Genomic DNA, 22161 nt, shown 5'->3' with positions numbered 1-22161 from the left:
TGTGACGAGATGTGTGTAAGGGGGCTGGTTGAGTTACCAAACTCCTAAAAATAAAAAAAATGAATTAAAAAAAAAAAAAAAAAAAAAAAAAGTGTAATAGACAGGCTCGAATCTGTAACACACAAGGGGAAAAAGGGGAAAAAAAAAAGCAAACAGTCTTATCGATGCACCCACCACGATTGTGACGTCATAGGCGTTCGAAATAACCTGTTTTATGTGACATCGTTCATGCTAGGCTTGAATGACTTACAAAAATGTTGACGGTCAAGGAATTAATCTTTTTGACCAATTTTTCTATATTTGCCATCAGAGACATCGATCTTTGAAACGATATCAATTTTGTCACGTTCCGACATATGTACATACATTTTGCCTTTTCTATATTAGATTTTTTTTTTTGCCTAAGTAATTGAATTTAGAAGAAAAATAATCACAGATGTTCCGGTTTTAATTAAATTTCAAGTTAAACTCCATTCAAAATATTTTAAAAAAAAAAAATCAAAAATTAAAAAAAATAAAGATAAAATGACAAAAAAAACATTCTTGGTTTGAATGGACCAAAAAGATAAAACACAATAAAATGAATCTATGCTTGTCATGTGATAAAAACATTCAATTATGATAGAGGGAGGGAAGCTCGTTGCTGTTAGTAAATTTTAATTGCACTTTCTTTGTCAAAGAATTAGCTATTAGCTTTCAATTTAAAAAGAAAATGGTAGAGTGTTAATTCGAAAAGTAAGATCTAAAATATACTAGTAGCTCTGTAAAAAAAAAAATGTTTCATTTAAAAATAGCAGTCATTTTTGGAAATACAAAAAAAAAAAAAAAAAAAAAAAAAATGGCTACTTGTTCTGTCTTATGCTATGTGGTCAGGAATTAGGTGACTATTTTATAATATATTAAAGTGAATTGCACTCAAAGTCGAAAATATACTCATTAATATTTCTAGGGTGTTATAAAAAAATTAATACAATTTAAAAAGTAAAAAACAAAAACAATGGTGCTTATTCAGTATAATATAATTTCAAACAAATGCATTTCAGGTAAAAACACTATCACTTACTTACGTGTCATGTCAAAATTAGAAATTACAAAAAATTATGAAAAATGATCCAGTAGATGTCCTCGATATATTTTTCACACACACATACACAAAAAGTGGTCAGACATTTTCTATTTTTTTTTCAATGGCATATTTCAGGGAAAGTAAGGGAGATAAGTCAATTTATCATACAGAATTGGTCGCATAACTTCATATTATAAAACTTGATAATTTCTTTTTCTACTGGATCATTTTTTGGAATTCATACTAATTTCAACATAACACTGAATTATTTGCAAAAAAAATATAAAAGATATTTTTAACAAGTTAGACACAAGGCCATCAAAAGTGTAGAGAAATGGAGGTTGTTGGTTATCCTTTGTCTAGTCTAGTCGTGTATCCTATCATTGCAGTTACCAGAATACCACATTTACACAAAGGGCAATCTAACTTCCCCACGTGTTGAGAAATTAAAAGTTGTACTCATAAAACACACACATTTCTTGTATCCAAATAAAATGTTATGAGATATTTTTATGTATCGATTATCACTATTTACTTCAACAGTGCTCAATATGTGAATAGAAAGTTATGAAAACATGTCAATTAAGGTATACAATCTTCTAGGTTTCATACCCATAGGAAATCAGGTTAAAACGCATGGAATTTGTTTATATATGTATATATGTGGTGTTGAGTTTAACTAGCTTACTGTCTGCAAGTTAATGTTCCCATGAGACAATGACTGGGCTTCACTCAGACAAAAGTTCAAATGAGTTCTACTTTCTACATATAGATTTTTCTTTATTTTTGTTTTTTAACAAGTAGGAAATCTGGAGAAGCACTAAAAAGGTCTTAGGGAAACACGTTGATTAACTCAGCTTGAATAGAATCTATAATATTCTACTTGTTGCTTCCTTAGTTAATCTGTACATTACAGATTAAAATAATTTTTTGAAGCCAAACTGCTTAAAAAATTTTTTAATAAAAAATTAAAAAAGTCAAATTCACAAAATTTGACATTAAAAAGGCAACCCTGGATAAGAATATAAGAGTGACCTCCCTTTGATGTAACTTAGTTTTCGAATATCATAATAATATATGTTAACTAGCATGGGAGCCCGGCATTGCCCGGGTGTTTGGAGGTGCATGTTGAGCAAAAAAGAAAAAAAAAAAAGAAAAAAAAAAGAAAAAAAAAAAAAAGAAAGTGGTAGTAGGAAGGCAGGCTCGAATTCGTACAGCGAAGGTGGAAAAGAACGGGGAAAAACGTGACGTCTTTGCTGTTACGACCACCGCCAAACAGGAAGTGACATAGGTTTAAGTTAAGGCTAGACAATCGAAAAGAGGGGAGGGCTTTCAAAAATATCGCCGAAAAAAGCGACCCCTCCATGTAGAAAAGTTCCCAGTTGAAGGTAGCCAATTTTTTGATATTTGTCGTCTAAAAGGTCAAGCTTCAAAATGATACTGATCTTGTGAAAATCAGTCAGCTCTGTTGAAAGTTTTAGGCAGACATGCAAACATATATACATTCATATATTGGTAGCTCAAGTTTTCGACTCAAATCGATTAAAAAGCTTGCCATATCTGAATACACTTTGTCAAATTTTAAATGTTTAAACCAGAAATTGTCCGAGTAATTCGGTAGAGACCGCAGAGGTCAAATTTTTTTTTAACTTTGACCCCTATTATGGCCCCTTAACATTTATTGTTTTGGGCTCAAATGAAGTTATTAAGTTAGATCCATGTCCAAGGAACCTAGCCAAATTTCTGGCCAAAAACCTGATTACAAATATTTCCCCAAATCTCAGTACTCTGTATATCAAATTTCGCGTCTGTAGACTAAAAATTGACAGAGTTATTGTGTAGGAAAATAGACACACAGACACTTTTACTTTTTATAGATATATAGAAAGTTGTAATAGTGTTAGAAAGGAACTCTCAGTAATTTCGACGTGTGGCAGTTCTTCACCGAAGTCAGTCAGAAAATGTTATGTAAAAAAGGAAACATTAAAAAGAAACAGGATATCAAAACAAATTATTTTTAATTTAAAAAAAAAACATTGTCTACCAAGAGATGCTAGACTGAAGGAGTAAATTAAAGATTGTCTCTCATAATATTTTATTATTTCCATTGAACTATGTAGCACAATATTACTTTCTGCATATTTATTAATTTATCTCATTTGGATTATTAGTTCTACATTTAAAATACAATGGACACTATTTTCATAGAAATGAAAATCTCACCTGATACAGGTTATTGGTTTTTCTGTCAAAAATAATTTTTTGCGTTATCCAGAAAAAAATCTCAGTTTTATCAAAACATACATGTTGATAAAATATATTTCTTATTCTGTGGAATTTCCACAGGTCATACTAGTAATAATAATGATACACTATAACAGGTTTCTGAATTTTGGGGGATAAGGATTGGTTATTCTCTTTGTAGAACCCCGGTGTGGATGTCAAAAAATTCAGTATCCCCACCTGGCGACCTGACCATTGCTCAAGTGTGCTCATATAGCATCAAGATAGCATTAATGACATCATTTGGAATGCCATATGCTTTTAATATGCTGGCCATTTTCCCTCTATGTACGGAGTCGAACGCTTTGGAGAAATCTACAAAGAGCATGACTGCCTCAATGTTTTTGGCTGTGACTCCTTCAATCAGTCTCCTGACAGTAAGTATTTGACTAGTAGTAGAGCGATTCTTTCTAAATCCATTCTGGTTCTTCCTGAGCACTTCTTCGATCTTTGGTTGGATACGGTTAAGAAGCATGGCATTGTAGATTTTTGCTGCAATTGGGGTGAGTGTTATTCCCCTGTAGTTGCTTGGTATGCTTAAGTCACTCTTCTTGGGGAAGGGAAGTACGCATTCTTCCCTCTATATATGAATAACTTTGATTATATACAGCATTGCATAAATCAAGAAGGATGTCATTGAAACCACCTGTCTTCCATACTTCAAATGGCATTGTCTTATCCACATTAATGTGGAGACCAAAGTTTATGACTTTCAATGTGGAAGGAGAGGTCAGGGCTCTGGTTGGATCAATACTGAAAGCAGTCGCTGAGTTTACGTATTTGGGCAGCAACATAGTTTCCACACAGAGAGATATCGAAATTCGTATTTCAAAAGTATGGGCCGCATTAGATGGGCTACGTTCAGTATGGACTTCAAAGCTAACTAACAAACTGAAAAGGCAGTTCTTCAGGGCAGTGGTAGAATCTGTTCTTTTATACGGTGCTACAGCCTGGATACTTACCAAAAGATTGAAAAGAAAACTAGACGGCACATACACCCATATGCTACAAACAGCATAAAATATATCTGGGAAAAATCATCCCACGAAGCAGTAACTTTATGGCAACCTACCTGCCATATCTAATACCATCAGGGAGAGACGCCTATGATTTGCCAGTCACTGTCTGAGAAGTAAGCATGAATTAGTGAGTGATGTATTGCTATGGACTCCACGACACGTACGCGCAAGCAAAGGACGACCTAGATCCATCTACATCCAGCAAATAGCACACGACGCCAATTGTGAACCTGAAGATCTGAGGCAGCTGATGGATGACAGGAAACTCTGGAGAGGAAGAGTCATGTTGGTCTGGGCAAGGAGCCCGTCCTGATGAGGATAATGATTGTTTATTCAGACTATTTGGATTCTTCAAATAACTGTTCTCATCTTCAGTGTCATTTCCACAATGTTTCGGTCAATCTAACCTCCAACCTTCTTCAAGTATATCTTGTCGAACTCAGAAATTTGGATGGAATTTGAAACGGAATCCTTTATTTACTTCACGAGGGTAGAATGCTCTCATTCTGTCAGCCATGACTGGATAGAAGTTCTAAGTAATTAGCAATTGTATTTTTCGGTCATCCACACTGAGAATTGAACCTTTAACCTTCAAGAGAAGTACTCTGATCACTCCGTGATGGGTCCTTGTGGAGCGAGAGTATGCTACCCCCATGAAGTAAATAAATGGTTCCATTCAAAATTCTGTCCAAATTCCCAAATTTGAGAGAAACATTCCCCAAGTTTGACAAGATACAGCTGAAGAAGGTCAGAGGTTACATCGACCAAAACATTGTGAAAGTGACACTCAAGATGAGAACAGTAGTCCGAAAAATCCAAATAATATGGACACTACAACATGGTTATCTTCCAATCCAATGTCAACAAATACTTGTGTATGACCAATAAGTAAGCAAATTTTATTCTGTTTACCATTTTCAATCCTCTCATAATATTCTTTAGCATTCGTCTGGCAATACGTACATCTCATTAATCCTTATCCCAGAGCGGCTTTTAGATTTGATGAGAAAAGGTTATGACAATTGAATTAAATGCTAATTCAATGACAATTATAAATCAGTTCTACTGTCACCATGTGCCAGCTCATCACTCCGATTTTGTAAACAAAACACACCGGCCAGAGACAGACTTGACACTCCCAGAAATAAGTCACAGCCAACAACCGTGCTAAAAGTAGCAGCAACTTTATCTTCAACAACAACAACAAAAAAAACCCACAAAACTTAATTTTTCACAACAAAAACTAACAGACTTTATTTTTGGACATTTAGTCATACCATGAACTAGCATAAATAACTTTCCATGAAACAAGGGGCTTCTAAGCAAATTTTCGCCTCGACCAGGAAGTTAGTAGTCTCATCCCGACTTGGCTCTCATCAAGTAAGCAGACTCAGTTGCCATAGGAACTAGGGTTGTTAGCAGCAGCAGTGCTCAAACAGCCTTTTTCAAAGTTACTCAACAAAATATTAATGCATATCACAAACTAGCTGTGTGCTATACACATGCCACTGTCCACTGCTACATTCCTCCTGGACCTCCCCTTCACAGCCTAAACCTTCTTCAACTCTGGCTCACTTCTAGGGACTCTAGCGCTTCCAACCACCAGTTTCTGTGGCTCTCGACATCTGGCTACTGGTTTCCAGTGCCCACTATGTCCAGCTACCTATTCTAGTGCCCACTGATGTTCGGCTATCATTTCCAGCATCAGACTCCAACTATATGACTCAGATCAGCCTGAGGCACATCATCTGACCTCAGAGATGCAATAATTTCAACACTGCAAGACACTTTGGTCTCCATTGCCATTCATTTTGTATTTTTCCGTGGTAAAAATAAAATATGATGCCAATCGTCTGTTTTTGACATTTCTCTTTGCTCTTGCCATCACTTTCCTTGCCTTCTGTCAACTTCATTAGTTGTATGGTTGATTATCGATTTCAACTCACAGAAACAGCACCACCAACAAGTGCTCCATTCAAAATAACAGATAAAAATGGAAAAATAAATAAGTATATATATATATATATATATATATATATATATATATATATATATTAGTGATGAGACGATTCAAATATTTTAACCGATTCCGTACTAAATTTCCGATTGTTTATAAATCTCTAAATATTTTACTATGAAATTGTTGTTTTGTCCCGATTACTGTAAAAACACATCTTTAATGTGCATGTATTTTCTCAAACGTAAAAACACTTGTGAGGGGGCGATCTAGAGATTTTAGTCTTACTGAAAGTTTAAAAACAATAAATATTTATTGTTTTATTATTACTACAAGCAGTGGAAGATGTTTATAAAAACAAAATTAAATAAAATAGGTAATTAAAAGAATCTATTTTGGCATCGGAAAATAGATTCAAATTTTCCCCCGATTCTGATACCGATACCCCAAAAAGCTCCGATTTTTCCGATTCATCGTCCTAACACTAATATATATATATTTATATTAGCCTGAATGCTCAATGTTGCCCGGGTGTTTGGAGGTATGTGTTGAGAAAAAAAAAAAAAGGCAGGCTCAAACCCGTACCATGAAGGGGGAAAAGAAAGTGAAAAAAAAAAAAAAAAGTGACGTCTTTGCCATTACGTCCATCGGCGAACCGGAAGTGGCAAAGGTTTAAATTAAGGCTAACTAATCAAAAAGAGAGGATGACTTTCAAAAATATGAAAAAAGCGACCCCTCCTTATAGAAAACTGCCCAGTGGAGGGTGAAAGGAATAATGTTTTCGGCCAATTTTTTTATATTTGTGGTCTGAAGGGTCGAGCTTTAAAACGATACCAATTATTATAGATGTTACCTTATCTGTGTGTGTGTGTGTAACGGTCTACCAAATTGCTCTTAATTTTTGGTCTACAGACTTGAAACTTAATACATGGGCTATTTAGATGTGCAACGAATTCGATTTAGTTTTTTAGAAAAAAAAAATGTTAAGAGGGTCAAAATTGAAAAATTGGAACTTGTTAGGCAGAAGATGGTCTAATATATATTCTTTACACATGCACAAATATACATTTATATGTTTAAGTTGGTTAATTTGTTAAGTTTTGAGAAGCATTTGGTCTTAGTTCAGATTGGTAGCAAATAATGCTGGATAGCGAAAGGTTCTGGTTTCAATTCTAGCTAATGGCACCTAAGTCATTCTTTTTAACTTTTGAAGTTAATACTATATATCAAGTGCAAAATGCTCTATAATAAATGCAAAATAAATTAAAATATATTTAAGTGTATTTTCAACCGGACAATGGCAAGCAGCCTGCTAGTACATAAATAAAAAATACCTACTATACTTACCCGGTGTTGACGAGGAGTCTTAACTTTTTGTTTCATTTACCCGTTTAAATAGACGTTAGAGTATCATTTATGAACACTTCTCTCATAACCCAGTGACAAAAGCTGCTGACCTGCTGACTAGATGGTCGAAGGTTCAATTCCTGGCTTGAAAGTGGTGCTAGTCTAGCCACACTGAAGAACTGCGATGCAGCGAAACAGTATCTGTGAATGACTAATATATGTGCGTGTATGTCTATATTATATTTCTCCTTGTTTGTATGTCAGTCTATCTATTCGATTTTTTCTCGGAAACATGGACTTTTGCTATGATAAAATGAAGCAGACTAAGTACAATGGTATTCGTTTCACGCATGATTAGGGATTAATAGAGATCAGTATTCCATACAAAACGGAGCACAAATTTAGCCATATTCTACCATCAATCTGAAATAAAGCACTCATTCTAAATAAACGGGATACAACTTTTGCCCATTTTTAACAGGCTAAAAAGTCTAATATATATATATATATATATATATATATATATAACTAGCCTGGGTGCCCGGCATTTGGTGGTGTGTGCTGAGCAAACAAAAAAAATAAATAAATAAATAAAAATAAAAAATGTGACGCCTTTGCCGTTGAGCCCATCACAAAACCGGAAATGGCGAATGTTAAAATTAAGGCTAGTTAATCGAAAAAAGGGGAGGACTTTCGAAAATATCGAAAAAAAAAAAAAAAAAAAAAAAAAAAAAAAGCGACCCCTCCCTGTAAAAAGTGCCCAGTTGACGATGAAGGAATTAATATTTTTAGCCAATTTTTCGATATTTGTCATCCGAAGGGTTGAGCTTCAAAACAATACAGATTTCGTGAAAATTGATCACTGCTATAGAAAGTTTTAGGCATACATACATACATACATACATTTAACAGGTGAAATTTATATTACAGATTACTTGTGAAAGAAAAACATACGAAGAACTTTTTCATTCTCTGAAGAAGGATAATTTCATCTAAAAAAAACATTTCAATTTAAAAAAAAAAAAAAAAAAGTTTGCATCTTAACGTGTTTTCCAAAACAGTTTGTTTATTCAAAGTTTCCAAATTTAAAGATGCTTAAAAGAGTTTACATATTTTATTTTTACAACCTCTATCCTCGACAACTAGAGACTGTACCAAACCCCATGATGGCAAGTAAAGAAAAAAAGATGCATTCCCTAAACTTTCTTGGTGAGAGCTTTTGGTATAAGCCAAAAATTAAAAAATTTAAATCGATAAATATTTATTCAAAAAATAAAAACATACGCGTCTGACTTTGTAACCGTCATGTTTTGAATTTCATTTTCACCGTGCTTGTTAATGGATTTCTATTAATTTGGAGATTTATTATATTATAGGTAGTCCAGGTTAAGAATGTATTTATATAAAAATCCAGGGAATGAAAATTTGTGTGCGTGTGCGTGTGCGTGTGCGTGTGTGTGTGTGTGTGTGTAAGAGCAAACAGTTAATACAATGTTAAAAAACACTTTGAAAAAGAGTTAAAAACATATTTAATCTGAAAAGGAAACACTTAAGTGGATAGTCCTTAATCCGTAGAGTTTCGAAGAAATACTTTCCTTCTCATCAGAGGGTAGGAATTAGCAAAATGCGGGATCGGATTTTGTATACAAAAGTATCTGATGAAACTGCAAATAAGTCACAGATCTTACTTGATAACAAAAAGTGAAGCAGAGGGAATATGGTGAAGAAAAAGGTGATTTCAAGTGAATGAATAGTCTGATGAAAAGTAAATTATCCAATGACGGTAAAATCCAAAAATATAAATTCAAGAAAGTTAATTAAATTTGCATTCGCACAAGTGAAATCCAAGGAAATCACGCAATTGGAAGATGGTTCAAAATAATCCAAAAGGACGAAATCCGTGGAATAATTCACAAATATGTACAAGTATATATATATATATATATATATATATTTTTTAAAACTAATAAATAAATAAAATAAAAAATACGCCCAAATAAAAAATGGGCGACTTTCTAAGAAAACACCGGTTCTATAAGGTGGAGACGTTAACTTTAATATTGTTTAAAAAAAATCAATAACAAAAACTATGTAAATAGATAAACGATAAAAACTAAGCAGTATGTCTATGGCATCAGAGCGTGGTGGATTAAGGCGCTGAACTGAAATATATAAGGTCCTGGGTTCGAGTCCTTACAACAGTCAAGCTATGCTGATGAGGGGTAGGGCCCCGAAACACGTGTTAATTTTAATATCATTTAAAAAAAAAAAAAAAAACTATATATATATATAAATATATATATGGTTCTTGGCCTTCAGGTTAAGACCAAAGTGTAGTATCTGTTCTGATGCTGCATATAACTTTTCACTTTTTTGGTCTCAGTTAGTAGAGGAGAAATCCTTCATGACAGATACATTTTTTTATTTTTTGTTACTAACTAACTTTTGGGGAGCTGTTTTCCTCCCACATTAAAAACTGACCTTACATCTAACTCTCCCCTCGCAGGGAGGCAAGTAAACAAAAAGAAAAAAAAAACATTGAAAGAATTCCACCAGATTTATAAAATAGTTCTCAATAACAAATAGAGTTATATAAATATTTATTCATACATACAAACTTTGCTACACTGTTATAACAATGTTTCAGTTCCTATTTACAATGTCTCCCCATGGGACAGAGATACCAGGGTCGTTTTTTAATGTAGAAAAAAGGAACAGAAATAAAAATTGTCTCAGTTGTGAAGGATTTCTCCTCCACTGACAGAGAACAAGAAATTGAAGTGCAGCATCTGAAGAACAGATGGTATTTATTTGCTCCCCCACCGAGCAAATTAGGCACAAGGCCGATTTTTAATGTGAGGAGTGAAGGGAGGGGGAAGGGAAAAAGGGGACCAGCTCCCGAGAGGTGGGAAATGGGAGCTGGTTAATGGTCAGGCATGTGGGGTTGCCCCCTGATCTGGTCTTTGCTAGTCATAGCTTGCAGCATCTGCCGGAACAGATACTACACTTCGATCTTGACCCGAAGAGTTAAATAATTCAAATACCTAAATGAGAAGAGATTCTTTTGTCTGACAAGATCTTAGTTTCTGAATTTTTGAGATGAGGATTGGTTATTCGTATTATTTGGATTTATTGGACTACTGTTCTCATCTCGAGTGTGATTATCACACTCGAGATGAGATCAGTAGTCCGATGAATCCAAATAATACAAAGATCTTAGTTATTAATAACTACACCTCAAAACATTGCCATGCCAATGTAGCAATTAAATTCTCTCAACTTCAACCCCCAAAGCAATGGCAATAGAAACTGCAAAAGACAAAGCATTCACACTATCATCATTCAAGTCATTCTTACTAATAAATGGCATGGTGTTGATGATAGCATAAACAAAGAAACATTTCACACTATACATGCCAACCGTGCAAAAGTATAACTAGCACACAAGGACAGCATAATTTTCAAAAGGCACTATATAGTACTGTCTGAGACACTACAAAACATAGTTGCAAAAATATTACACAGTAGGCATTAAACGCATTGTGAAATCCATGATCCTTCTCTTGAAAAAGAGGTCTGGTTCAGAAATATGTATCCCTTAACTGCCAAATCAAATCAGTACTCACAAACTGAAAAGAGCAACTGCAAATGGAAGCCACTACCAGCATCCTTACGGACAGAAGTCAGTACCGATTTTGGACACCTCCAGCACGAAAAGAATCTTCTGGTCACAGATGAATACTCGCACTATGTTGTTGTGTCGATATCTTAGATTCCATCTCAATAACATCAGTCCAACATGTGTCTGGAGAAGATATTCATTGAATTTGAGGTACCAGTATTTCTCAAACGGACAACGACCCACCATTCAACAGCTGCGTTTTTTTTTTGTTTTTGTTTTTTTACAAAGGAATCACCACTTATCAAGGCCCGTGGTTAATGAGTGTACAGTGGTTAAAAGAACAAAATCATAGTAATCATTAGAAGTGCAAATTTGGTAAATTGGATTACTTAAATGAAACGGCTCATCAAGAACTTGTTTACATTGGACTTGAAGACGGCCATATTGTAGTCAGCTGGAAAGCAGGTAAACAGAAGAGAGTTACACAGGTGTGCAGTTCTAAGAAAGAAGCTTTGTTCATGTTCATTTAGGTTTAGGCACAGATAAAAAGTGAGGGAAATTATTGATAGTGTTTACAGCCAAACGAGTGTTTTTTGTGAATGTTTGGCGAGGGGGACCATAGATTGGAGCTCAGACGAGCACTTGCCATGAAAATAACGATAAAACAAAGACAGGCTCGCAACACCTCTTCTGTGAGAAAGAGGTTGCAGGGAAGAGAAAAGGGCATTCCCCACTAGGCTACGAAGTCTATTCTGAACTCTGTCAAGGCAGGATAAGTTTTTCTAGCAGCTCCTGCCCAGATGTGACAGCAATACTCCATCCTTGGATATACATGGCGCTGATATAGGTAGAGAATTGCATCAGCAGGTAGATATCTACTGGATCGATAGAAGAATGTACGTATTCCATTTTAGACCAGGAGAAAAGGTCAAGCCCAGAAGCTTGTCAAAGCATAAAGCCTCCCAAAGACGAGAGCCATTCATTTCAACTGATGCCATATGGGGATCAGAATGTTGATGATGCAAAGATAGAATCTCTTGGTTTTAGATGCATTAAAAATAACCAGACACTTTTTTCCCCATTGTACCACATGCTCAAGATCAGAGGAGAGAGAATCAGAGAGAACTTGGTTGTTTACGGCCTTTGATGTGCTGCCATAGATGGCAGTGTTGTCAGCAAAAATGTCTACCTGATCTAAGGATGTGATTTGGAAGATCATTAATATAGATCAGGAAGAAGAGAGTTGGACCCAGGATGGACCCCTGAGGGACTCCCGCATAAAAAAAAAATAGGGAAATGGAAACTAATTGCTATGGAAAGAACAACGAAAAAGTTTGAAGAATTCAGATAATTCTTCAGATTACTGTTCTCATCTTGAGTGTAATTTTCACATTTTGGTTGATATAACCTCCGACTTTCAGGCGCATCTTGTCAAACTCTCGAATTATTCTGCCAAACGTGGTAATCTGCACCCAATTTCGAACGGAAGCCTTCCACGAGGATAGTCTCTCAAAAATTCAGAAAAAAAAAAAAAATTTTTTTACTTTCTTTCCACCTTAACACCTTTAAAATGGTAGAGAGCAATTTAGAAACAATTCAATTAAACAAGTTGCTTTTCATGTGTGTGGCTATTGATTAAGGTCTGGCCAAATAGGATCAAGACTGGGGATACACCAGTGGTACAGTGTGCCATTGTTTGGTAGTCCGACAGGAATTTGAATGATTCCTGCTTCGACCTTTGGATTTTTTAAAAAAGGTATATATTTTTTACAGTGTACATAAAGCATTTTGTTTAGTACTGACCTAGGGTCATCGGGTCATTGGGGTATTATGTTTGTGTCTGAATCTGATGATGGAGTCATAGATTAGTTGTGACATACAAATATCTGTGCGTGATGTTGTCAAGCTAATCAAAAACCTCAATTCCAGTAAAGCAATTGGCTCTGACAGCATCCCAATTATAGTACTCAAAAAGCTTCAACCAGAACTAGCTCCCATATTTACAAATCTGTTTAAATGTAGTCTTAAGGAGAATTGCTTCCAACACCCTAGAAAACCTCATCAGTATATCCTGTATTTAAGAGTTCAGGTGATCGGTCATCTTTCTCTCAGTACAGACCAATAAGTCTACTGTGCATCATGACTAAGTTACTGGAATCTGTTTTAAATAGAGAAGTAGTCAACCACCTCAGCAAAAATAACCTTCTTAGTCACATGCAATATGGTTTCCGTTTTGCTAGATCTACAGCAGATGTGCTAACGGTTATATCTCATAGGATGAGCGAATCCCTCGATGGAGGCTTCCTTTCTAGGGCAATTGCTCGACATATCAAAGGCCTTTGATAGGGTATGGCATAAAGATCTACTTCACAAGATCTCCAGCTATGGTATAGCTGTAAATGGCTTTTCAGTTATAAAATCATTTCTCTCTGATAGGTCCATAAAGTAGTGGTTGATGGACAGAAATCAGATGTTCATAGTGTTAATGCTGGAGTCCCTCAGGGGTTCAACTTTCTTCCTGATCTACATCAATGAGCTTCTAAATCACTTAGATCATTCATAGACATTTGTGCTGATGACACTACCATCTATGGCAGCACATCAAGGGCCATAAATGACCAAGTTCTCTCTGATTCTCTCTCCTCTGATCTTGAGCATGTGGTACAAGGGGGGGAAAAGTGGCTGGTTACTTTAATGCATCTAAAAAAAAAAAAAAAAAAAAAAAATCAAGCTTCTATCTTTACATCAAAGTTCTGGTCCCCATATGGCATCAATTGAAATGAGTGGCTCTCGTCTTAGGGAGACTCCATGTTTTGACAAGCTTCTGGGCTTGACCTTTACTCCTGATCTGAAATAGAACAAATACATCAAATCTGTTGCCAAGGTCGCTGGTAGATATCTCACTCTTGGTGCAATTCTCTATCTATATAAGATCGAGACATCTTCAAAGATGGAGTATTGTTGCCATATCTAAGTAGGAGCTGCTAGAAAGACTTATCCTGCCTTGACAGAGTTCAGAATAGACTTTGTAGCCAAGTAGGGGATGCCCTTTTCTCTTCCCTGCAACCTCTTTCTCACAGAAGAGATGTGGCGAGTTTGCTTTATCGTCATCTTCGTGGCAAGTGCTTGTCTGAGCTCCAATCTATGATCCCTCACTCACCAAACATTTGAGAAACACTCGCCTAATTGAAAATCATTATCAATAATTTCCCCGATTCTATATCTGTGCCTAAACCTTAACGTAGATTCCATGAACAAAGCTTCTTTCTTAGAACTGCACACCTGTGGAACTCTTTTCCGTTTGCCTGCTTTCCAGCTGACTACAATATGGTTGTCTTCAGGTCCAACGTGAACATCCTCGAGTGGCCTCCATAAGTGGTGATTCCTTTGTAAAAAAAAATAATAATTTTTAGAAAATCGATCTGTTGACTATCTTACCAAGCACCGAAATTAATAATGGAATTAAATTGTTATAAAGCTTATTTCTATTTACTCACCTCCTCACGAGAGTAAAGTTAGACAAAAGGTCAGTTTTTAATGTCAGAAAATCCAGCTCCCCCAAAAATGGTAATCCGGATTGGAACGAAAATAAAATTGCAAAAATCTAGGAGGACTCGGTCTTTCCTAACTGAGAACAGAAAATAGTGTAGCAGGGTTTGTATTACTGTACACATAGATTCGAAAAAGTTGTCAAAAAACAAATATATAACAAATAAATGTTATCAAAGGCAAGATAAATTACTTTTCTACCAAACTGGATATAATTTTCGTGTTTTATTCAATTTAACATGTTTATTCAGCTCGAAAAGCATACAGTGTTTACCGATATATTGGAAAATTCAAAATGGCGGCCGACTCTCTCTTTAACACGGTAAGTTCGGAAAAAGGTGTAATAAATAATAAACTACACAAAATACTGTTAGAAATTTGCTGATTATATGTTACCGTGACATAACTTGACATATATTCCGTGGTTTTTTAATAGTATTTTGTCTAGTTTATTATTTATTACACATTTTTCCGAACTTACCGTGTTAAAGAGAGAGTCGGCCGCCATTTTGAATTTTCCAATACATCGGTAAACACTGTATGCTTTTCGAGCTGAATAAACATGTTAAATTGAATAAAACACGAAAATTATACCCAGTTTGGTAGAAAAGTAATTTATCTTGCCTTTGAAAACATTTATTTGTTATATATTTGTTTTTTGACAACTTTTTCGAATCTATGTGTACAGTAATACAAACCCGATTTTAGAAATACGTAAATAAAGTAGGGTTTTTTTATAGAGAGAAAACGGCAATTCGAAAGCGTAATTCATTGTTCTAAGGGAGGTAACTATTTTACTAAAGTAGTTGAAAAAAAAATCGGTGCTTATGCATTTGTTATCGCGTTATTTTTATCGTATTTTCGAGTTAAATTCAATTTTTACGATATTTTTGTTTATTAAATTGTTAAGTAAAAGTACATAAAACACCCTCTCCTCCCCATATTAAGAATGGATTTCTAAATAGCATTATTATTTCAACACGTTAACAGATGCATAAGTAACAAAAATCATGTTTTATTACGATTACTCGAATGTTTTGTTTACGAAAAAAAAAAAAATATATATACAATTTTACATTGTTTTTGTTATTAATGGTCAAACAGAATTACCTCCCTTAAAACAATGAGTTAAGTTTCCAAAATCATTTTTAAGCGATATATGGGAATTCGTAGGCATTACAACAAATCTTGCAAGTTATCTACGTTTGTTTTTATTATTATTAGAGTTTTTCCTAAATGATGGACACAGCAGCAGCTTCTATTCCATTACTCATAAAAGTTGATTTTCTTATTTAAAAATAAATCTACTTTATCAATTTACGTAATTTTTGGAATATATTTTTATTTCGTCACGCGAACCCGAACGAGCTTCCCCACCCCTGCCGTAAAATTAATTCCTTTTTACGTTTTACTTATTTTTTTCTGCGGATTATCGTCGATAACTGACTTAACTTTCATAATAAAAAAAAAAAAAAAAAATTTTTCCTGTTAAGTTTATTGGTACTTCTGCAGTATGTGGACGGCGGCCATTATTAGGGGGCGATAACTCCAATTTCTTTTTGGTCAAATAACACGGCAACAAACAAGAATTTTTTTCCCTCCGAACAGAAAATATTTGAAAACCAAAACATTTATTGTACCAAAATGTATAAAAATATAATTGTAAAAACATTTATTTAAAAAAAGTCTGCGTAAGAAAATAAAACAATTTTGGGTACTAGGGTAGAGAGTGTCCGCGCTATTTTTTTAAATCGTATTTCCAAGTTTAATTAAAAGTTTTATGTATTTTTTTTATTCAATTGTAAGGTTAAAGTATAGAATAGGTATAAAACACCCTCCCCTCCTCATGTTAAGAATGGCTTTTTAAATAATAACGTTATGATTTACGTCCGGATCACTCTCTGCACTAGTACCCAATTTTGTAATGAAAGCAACATTATTTTTTTTAAGTAAATAGTTTTGTTTTGTTTTTGGAAACAAATAATTTTAAACGAAACATTTTTCCGAATTAAATCAACATTGGATCCCCCCCCCCCGAAACATTTTTGAATTGAAGTAAAATTGTCCCCTGTTCTTTGACTGAGAAGCGCCACCTGGCGACAATTTAGTGAAACGCATCTAAAAAGATGGGCGCCGTCGTCCGCATACTGCAGAAGTGCCAGTTTATGTAATGAGTTAACATGGGGGATCACTTTTGAATTATATCGTTCTATTAAATTGATACTCCACTTTTCGGTCAATCAGCAAAACTCTCCTTATTAAGCTATTTTTGTGTAAATAAAAAAATAAAATAAAGAAGAAGAAATTAATAGAACGTTATAATTTAAAAGTGATCTCCCACGTTAAAAATCATTAAATAAATGTTTGTTTGTTTTTTAATTTCCCTGCTGATCTTTAAAAGTAAAGTATTATTTTAGTAAAGTCTAATAATTTTACGGCAGGGGGAAAGCTCGTTCAGGTCCGCCTGGATTTTTATTTATTTATTTTTTAGGGGTGATTCTGAACAAGAACTTGTTTTTATCAAAAGCTAAAAATCTATTCATAAATTATTGGACGCAAATAACTTCAAAAAACCTTTCATCTCTTAAATTTGGAAATTACTTTCGATTTCAGTTTAAATGCTTCTAAATTATTTTAAAATGTCATTTTTTTTTTTTCAATTAATAACAAAAAGATTAAAACGCATTACTTATTTATAAAGAAAACAAGGTATTTATGCAGAATACGGACGGACCGTGCTGAAATAACATTTCGAAACCCATTCAGAAGATGGAGAGGGGAGCCCCGAGCGCGTTTTATAACTATTCTGTACTTTCACCTAACGATGTAATAAACAAAAATATCGTAAAAATTGAAAGTAACTCGAAAACCTTATCTAAAAAAAGGGGGGGGGGCACCAGCACCACTACAGTACTACACTGCACTAGCACCCTTTTTTTCTTTTTTCGCGGATCAGTAAGTGCACTTACTCTGCGCTATTTTTTAAATCGTATTCCCAAGTTTAATTAAATTTTTATGTTTTTTATTCAATTGTAAGGTTAAAGTATAAAATAGTTACAAAACACCATCCCCATGTTAAGAACGGCTTTTTAAATAATAAAGTTATTATTTCAGCACGGATCAATAAGTGCACTCACTGCACTAGTACCAAAAAATGACACGGTTCGAAAACAAAACGCATTCTGGCGGATACAATTTGGCAGCTACGTTAAATAGTGTTTTTAATTTCCGTTTTATTTTTAAGGTGTCGCACTTTACAGAGTAAATATAGAAAAGTTTTCTATATTTACTCCAAGAAAAACAATAAAAAATTTATAAATCACGTAGATACGAGAAATACGCCGACACGCAAATTGTTGTTTTAAAATTTTTATTTATTTACATTGTCACTTTTTTTTCGTTTCATTCAAAAGAAAATAATTTTTAAAAGTGAATTATTTTTGTTATTTTTTTTTGTTGTTTTGTTTTTACGTGAAGGAAAAACTACTAAAAATATGTTGTTTTTTTGTTTGTTTTAATTTATAAAAACATTAAATGTAGAACATGTTTTCGTTTCAAGAATTATATATATTTTTTTTTAATTAAAAAAAAAATCGGATGAACCTTTGAACCTTGTCTTAAAATTCGGTAGTAGTCGTCATCAAGAAATATATACAGATAGGGAGATATATACACAAGGCTCTTTTTTTGTAAATTGGTTACCTAATATGCAATTTATAGACAAGAAACAAATAAAAATGCCCACTTTTTATATATATGTATATGTACATATAAAACAAACATTTATTAAAAAGAAAATATAAATAAACGTCTCTCAAACTTAAACTGCACAACGTATTTCGCTTCTGGTTTCTGACACAAGGAAGTCGGGGGAGAAAATAACAGTTGTATACAAATAAGAGTTCAACTAAGATTTGCAACGAAAAAAAAAAAAAACAACGACATTCCGGAGATAAATAAAAGCAAGTTTGCCTTTAAGGTGTCCACTAGGGATTCAGGGTGGACTTAGAATTGATGAACTAGAAAACGAAGAGGAAGAGAAGTAACCTACCTGATAAGTAATTGGTCCACTTATACAAAGTACCTTCCATGTTTGTTTGCGTACGCCACATCAGCGAGACAAATCCAAAGACGGTTTCGTACCATTTGACGGTGTCGAGGGAAAACTTGTATACTATATATAAATGTTCCGGGTTCATTCACTCACATTAAGTATAAACATTTTTTACATTTCTATATCTTTAATCAAATACAAATGAAAGCCTTTATGCGCTTACGTTACTGTGATAAAATAATAATAATAATAATAATATTTAGAAAGACATTCTTAACATGGGAGGGGAGAGAGGTTTGTAACTATTCTGTACTTTCACCTAACAATTTAAAATAAAAATATATCATAAAACTCGAATTTAACTTGAAAATACGATTTTTAAAATAGCACGGTAACATAAGTGCATAAGAATCAATATTATTAAACATTGGTTATCTTTACAATTCGTGTCTAGACTTCACTTCCGGTTATTCCCTCCCTATGTTAATAATGGCTTTTCTAAATAATAACGTTTATTATCAAGAAAAGTCATACTTGACAGATGGGATGAGGTATAGATTTTCTTTTAATTATTTTGTACTTTTTTCACCTAGCACTTTAATAAAAAAAAAAAAAAAAAGTACTGTAAAAATTCAGTTAAAAACGAAGCAGCAACCGGAAATGAAGTAGGGGCACGAATCGTAAAGATAACCTAAACATGTGTATTTATTAAACATTTATCTATTTATTATTAAATTAAACACTCTCATGTAAACTCAGTAAGGATTCTCTGGAGTCTTACCCAATGGATGTAAACTAAAAGGGACAATGGGGGAAGTTGAGCAACAAGGTGTTTCTTTACATTACATTTAAATTTCGAAATTTCATACAAAGGTACTATATGTGCCTGGTAGTGTTCTCAGATAGGTTTTGTATCAGAATGTTTTTGATAAGTATCGATAATCAAAATAATCCGATGAAAAAAGGAATGAGCAATTTTGACCAAAGTTAACACCTTACACAGCCTAACATCACAAGTGCTTTTGAGAAGCTTTATTACCACACAAGTCGAAAGGCCTGGCATATAAAATCAACAGTATTTTCTTTGATATGACAGGGACGCATTCAACATGAATATTTTTGTTTAAAGCACAAATGCACTATGATATTTGACTTTTTCATTTTAAACTTAAATTCAAGCCATTACCACAGCACAAGTGTTGCAGGAAAAAGGGCTGTCCCTTTCCATGTAAATAAGAAGAAAATTAGATAAGTGAAAATGAGATTAGGATAAGCCGAGACTCGAACCTAGTAAGCAAGGTTCAGAAATAGAATGTTAGAAACCGGAATGTTAAAAAAGGCCTATTGTTAAATTCTATTATAAATAGTTATATATTGTTTGTATCGTAAAAAGAATTGATTGTTCATTCTTTTACAAAACTGAATATTAAAAATGTCAGCTAAAAAGAATGAACAATCCTAATTAAAAATACATAGGTAAAAAAATAGGTTAGGTTAAAAAAAATAGGTTAGGTTAAAAAAAATAGGTTAGGTTAAAAAAAATAGGTTAGGTTAAAAAAAATAGGTTAGGTTAAAAAAAATAGGTTTGGTTAAAAAAATAGGTTAGTTGAGAATTCTTTATTGTTAAAAGTGTGTTTGGAAAAACGTGTGCTTAGCCACGTGAATTGGTCACATTTCGAAACACGCTTCTGACGTCATAACAAAAAGGGGGATTCTCAATATAGGAGCTAGAGTTGGTCGGATCAGGGCAGTTGAGGTAGAAGAGCTGGAGTCAGTCTGTTAGTCAGTCAGAGAGAGAGTTGGAGTCAGAGTTCTTTGGAAGCAAAGGAAAGAACATTAAACTATGTAGATCCCGAATTTGAATTCTTGACGTCAGCAGCATTCGACCGGTCCAATGAATAAAGTATCATCCTTGTGTTTTTGTAAAACTGTTGTCATGTGTCATCATTCAACACCCAAAAAGGTAATGTGTCATCATTCAACACCCAAAAAGGTAATGTGTTAATCGTTTTATTATAAACATTGCGTAACTCTTCCAAGAATATGAATCTCTCCTCCTCTCTACATGTGTTACAAGAAATACAAGACCTGTGCATCCATCACCTCATCACCCTCAGTATATATATGTCCCCGCCATCTCTCTTCAATATGAATCCCGTCTCTCCTTTAATATGTACCTATGCAACACAAGCAGTAAGGCCAGGCATATAAAATTAACAGCAGGTTCTTTGATATGACAGGGGAGTGTTCGACATGAATGTTTCTGTCTAGAGCCCAAGTGAAGCATGGTATTTGATTTTTACATTTTAAACTTTAATTCAAGCCATTATATAAAAAAATAATTTTATAAAATCAACAGTACATTCTCTAGAGTGCAATGTAGACTATAATGTATTGTGAACTGCGGGGAGGCATGTGAAGCTTCCTCCTGGTGCATCGCGATGGGTCCCCAACTTGAGCGGGTAATCAATAGATTTGATGGACGATTTCACTGATTTTGATGACAATAATAATATGGAAGTGTGAAATATTCGTTGATCATTTTTCAATCCCAAGCGACGTCGGGTTTCCCTGCTAGTGCTATATAATACTTGCTTTTGATGGTTCTTCCTTTATCAATCGATGAACAAAATATCTGGTGTATCTCAAAACTTTGCTTTCTGCTATTGTTGTTGTTGACATTCATGCAGATGACGCAATCATCTATGGCGATGTCGTGCAATGGGAAAAAAGGGTGGCTGGTTAGTTTAAAGACAATCTAAAGACAAGGTTCAAAAGAGAGTCGCCAATCTGATAGGCCCTGAACTGGCATCTAAGCTTCAGCCTCTGTCCCATCAACGAAACGTTGCATCCCTCTGCCTGTTCTACAAGTATTTTAATGGTGAATGCTCTGACGAACTGGAGACACTTGTGCCCCCACGACGTAGACACCCTCGACAAACCCGACAGGCAGCTAAATCCCACCCCCACACAGTAGAGATCCCTAGATGTAAAAGATCTTTCTGCTCCAGTAGTTTCTTCCCCAGAACCGCTAAACTCTGGAATTCCATTCCAGGTCCCTGCTTCCCTAACTGTACTGACATGCAGAAGTTCAAGTGTAACGTGAACCGACATCTTGCTGCCCAAATCCCAACATAGTGCCCCAGTAGTTGCTGCCGCTGATAGTAGCCCCCTACACCAAAGTGGCAATGTGCCTTGTTTGTGGTGAAAATGTAAAAAAAAATTAATTAAAACAAAAAAAAGGTAAAGCTTCCACCCTTTCAC

General features: G+C 34.3%; 1 protein-coding gene across 1 annotated transcript in view; it reads right to left on the bottom strand.

Moving 5' to 3' along the window:
- The window catches only part of LOC145241548 (pleckstrin homology domain-containing family A member 8-like), a 106348-nt gene extending 87327 nt beyond the window's left edge, over positions 1 to 19021 (bottom strand). The window contains exon 1 of the mRNA XM_080104616.1: positions 18895 to 19021. Coding sequence (XP_079960742.1) covers positions 18895 to 18955 — 61 coding nt within the window. The 5' untranslated portion in view covers positions 18956 to 19021. The remainder of the gene's footprint in view (positions 1 to 18894) is intronic.
- Positions 19022 to 22161: the final 3140 nt, after the last annotated feature.

The sequence above is a fragment of the Euprymna scolopes genome, chromosome 20, assembly GCF_053919585.1.
Source record: "Euprymna scolopes isolate OS-2025 chromosome 20, ASM5391958v1, whole genome shotgun sequence".
NCBI lineage: Eukaryota > Metazoa > Mollusca > Cephalopoda > Sepiida > Sepiolidae > Euprymna > Euprymna scolopes.
This window is presented reverse-complemented; position numbering and strand designations above follow the sequence as displayed.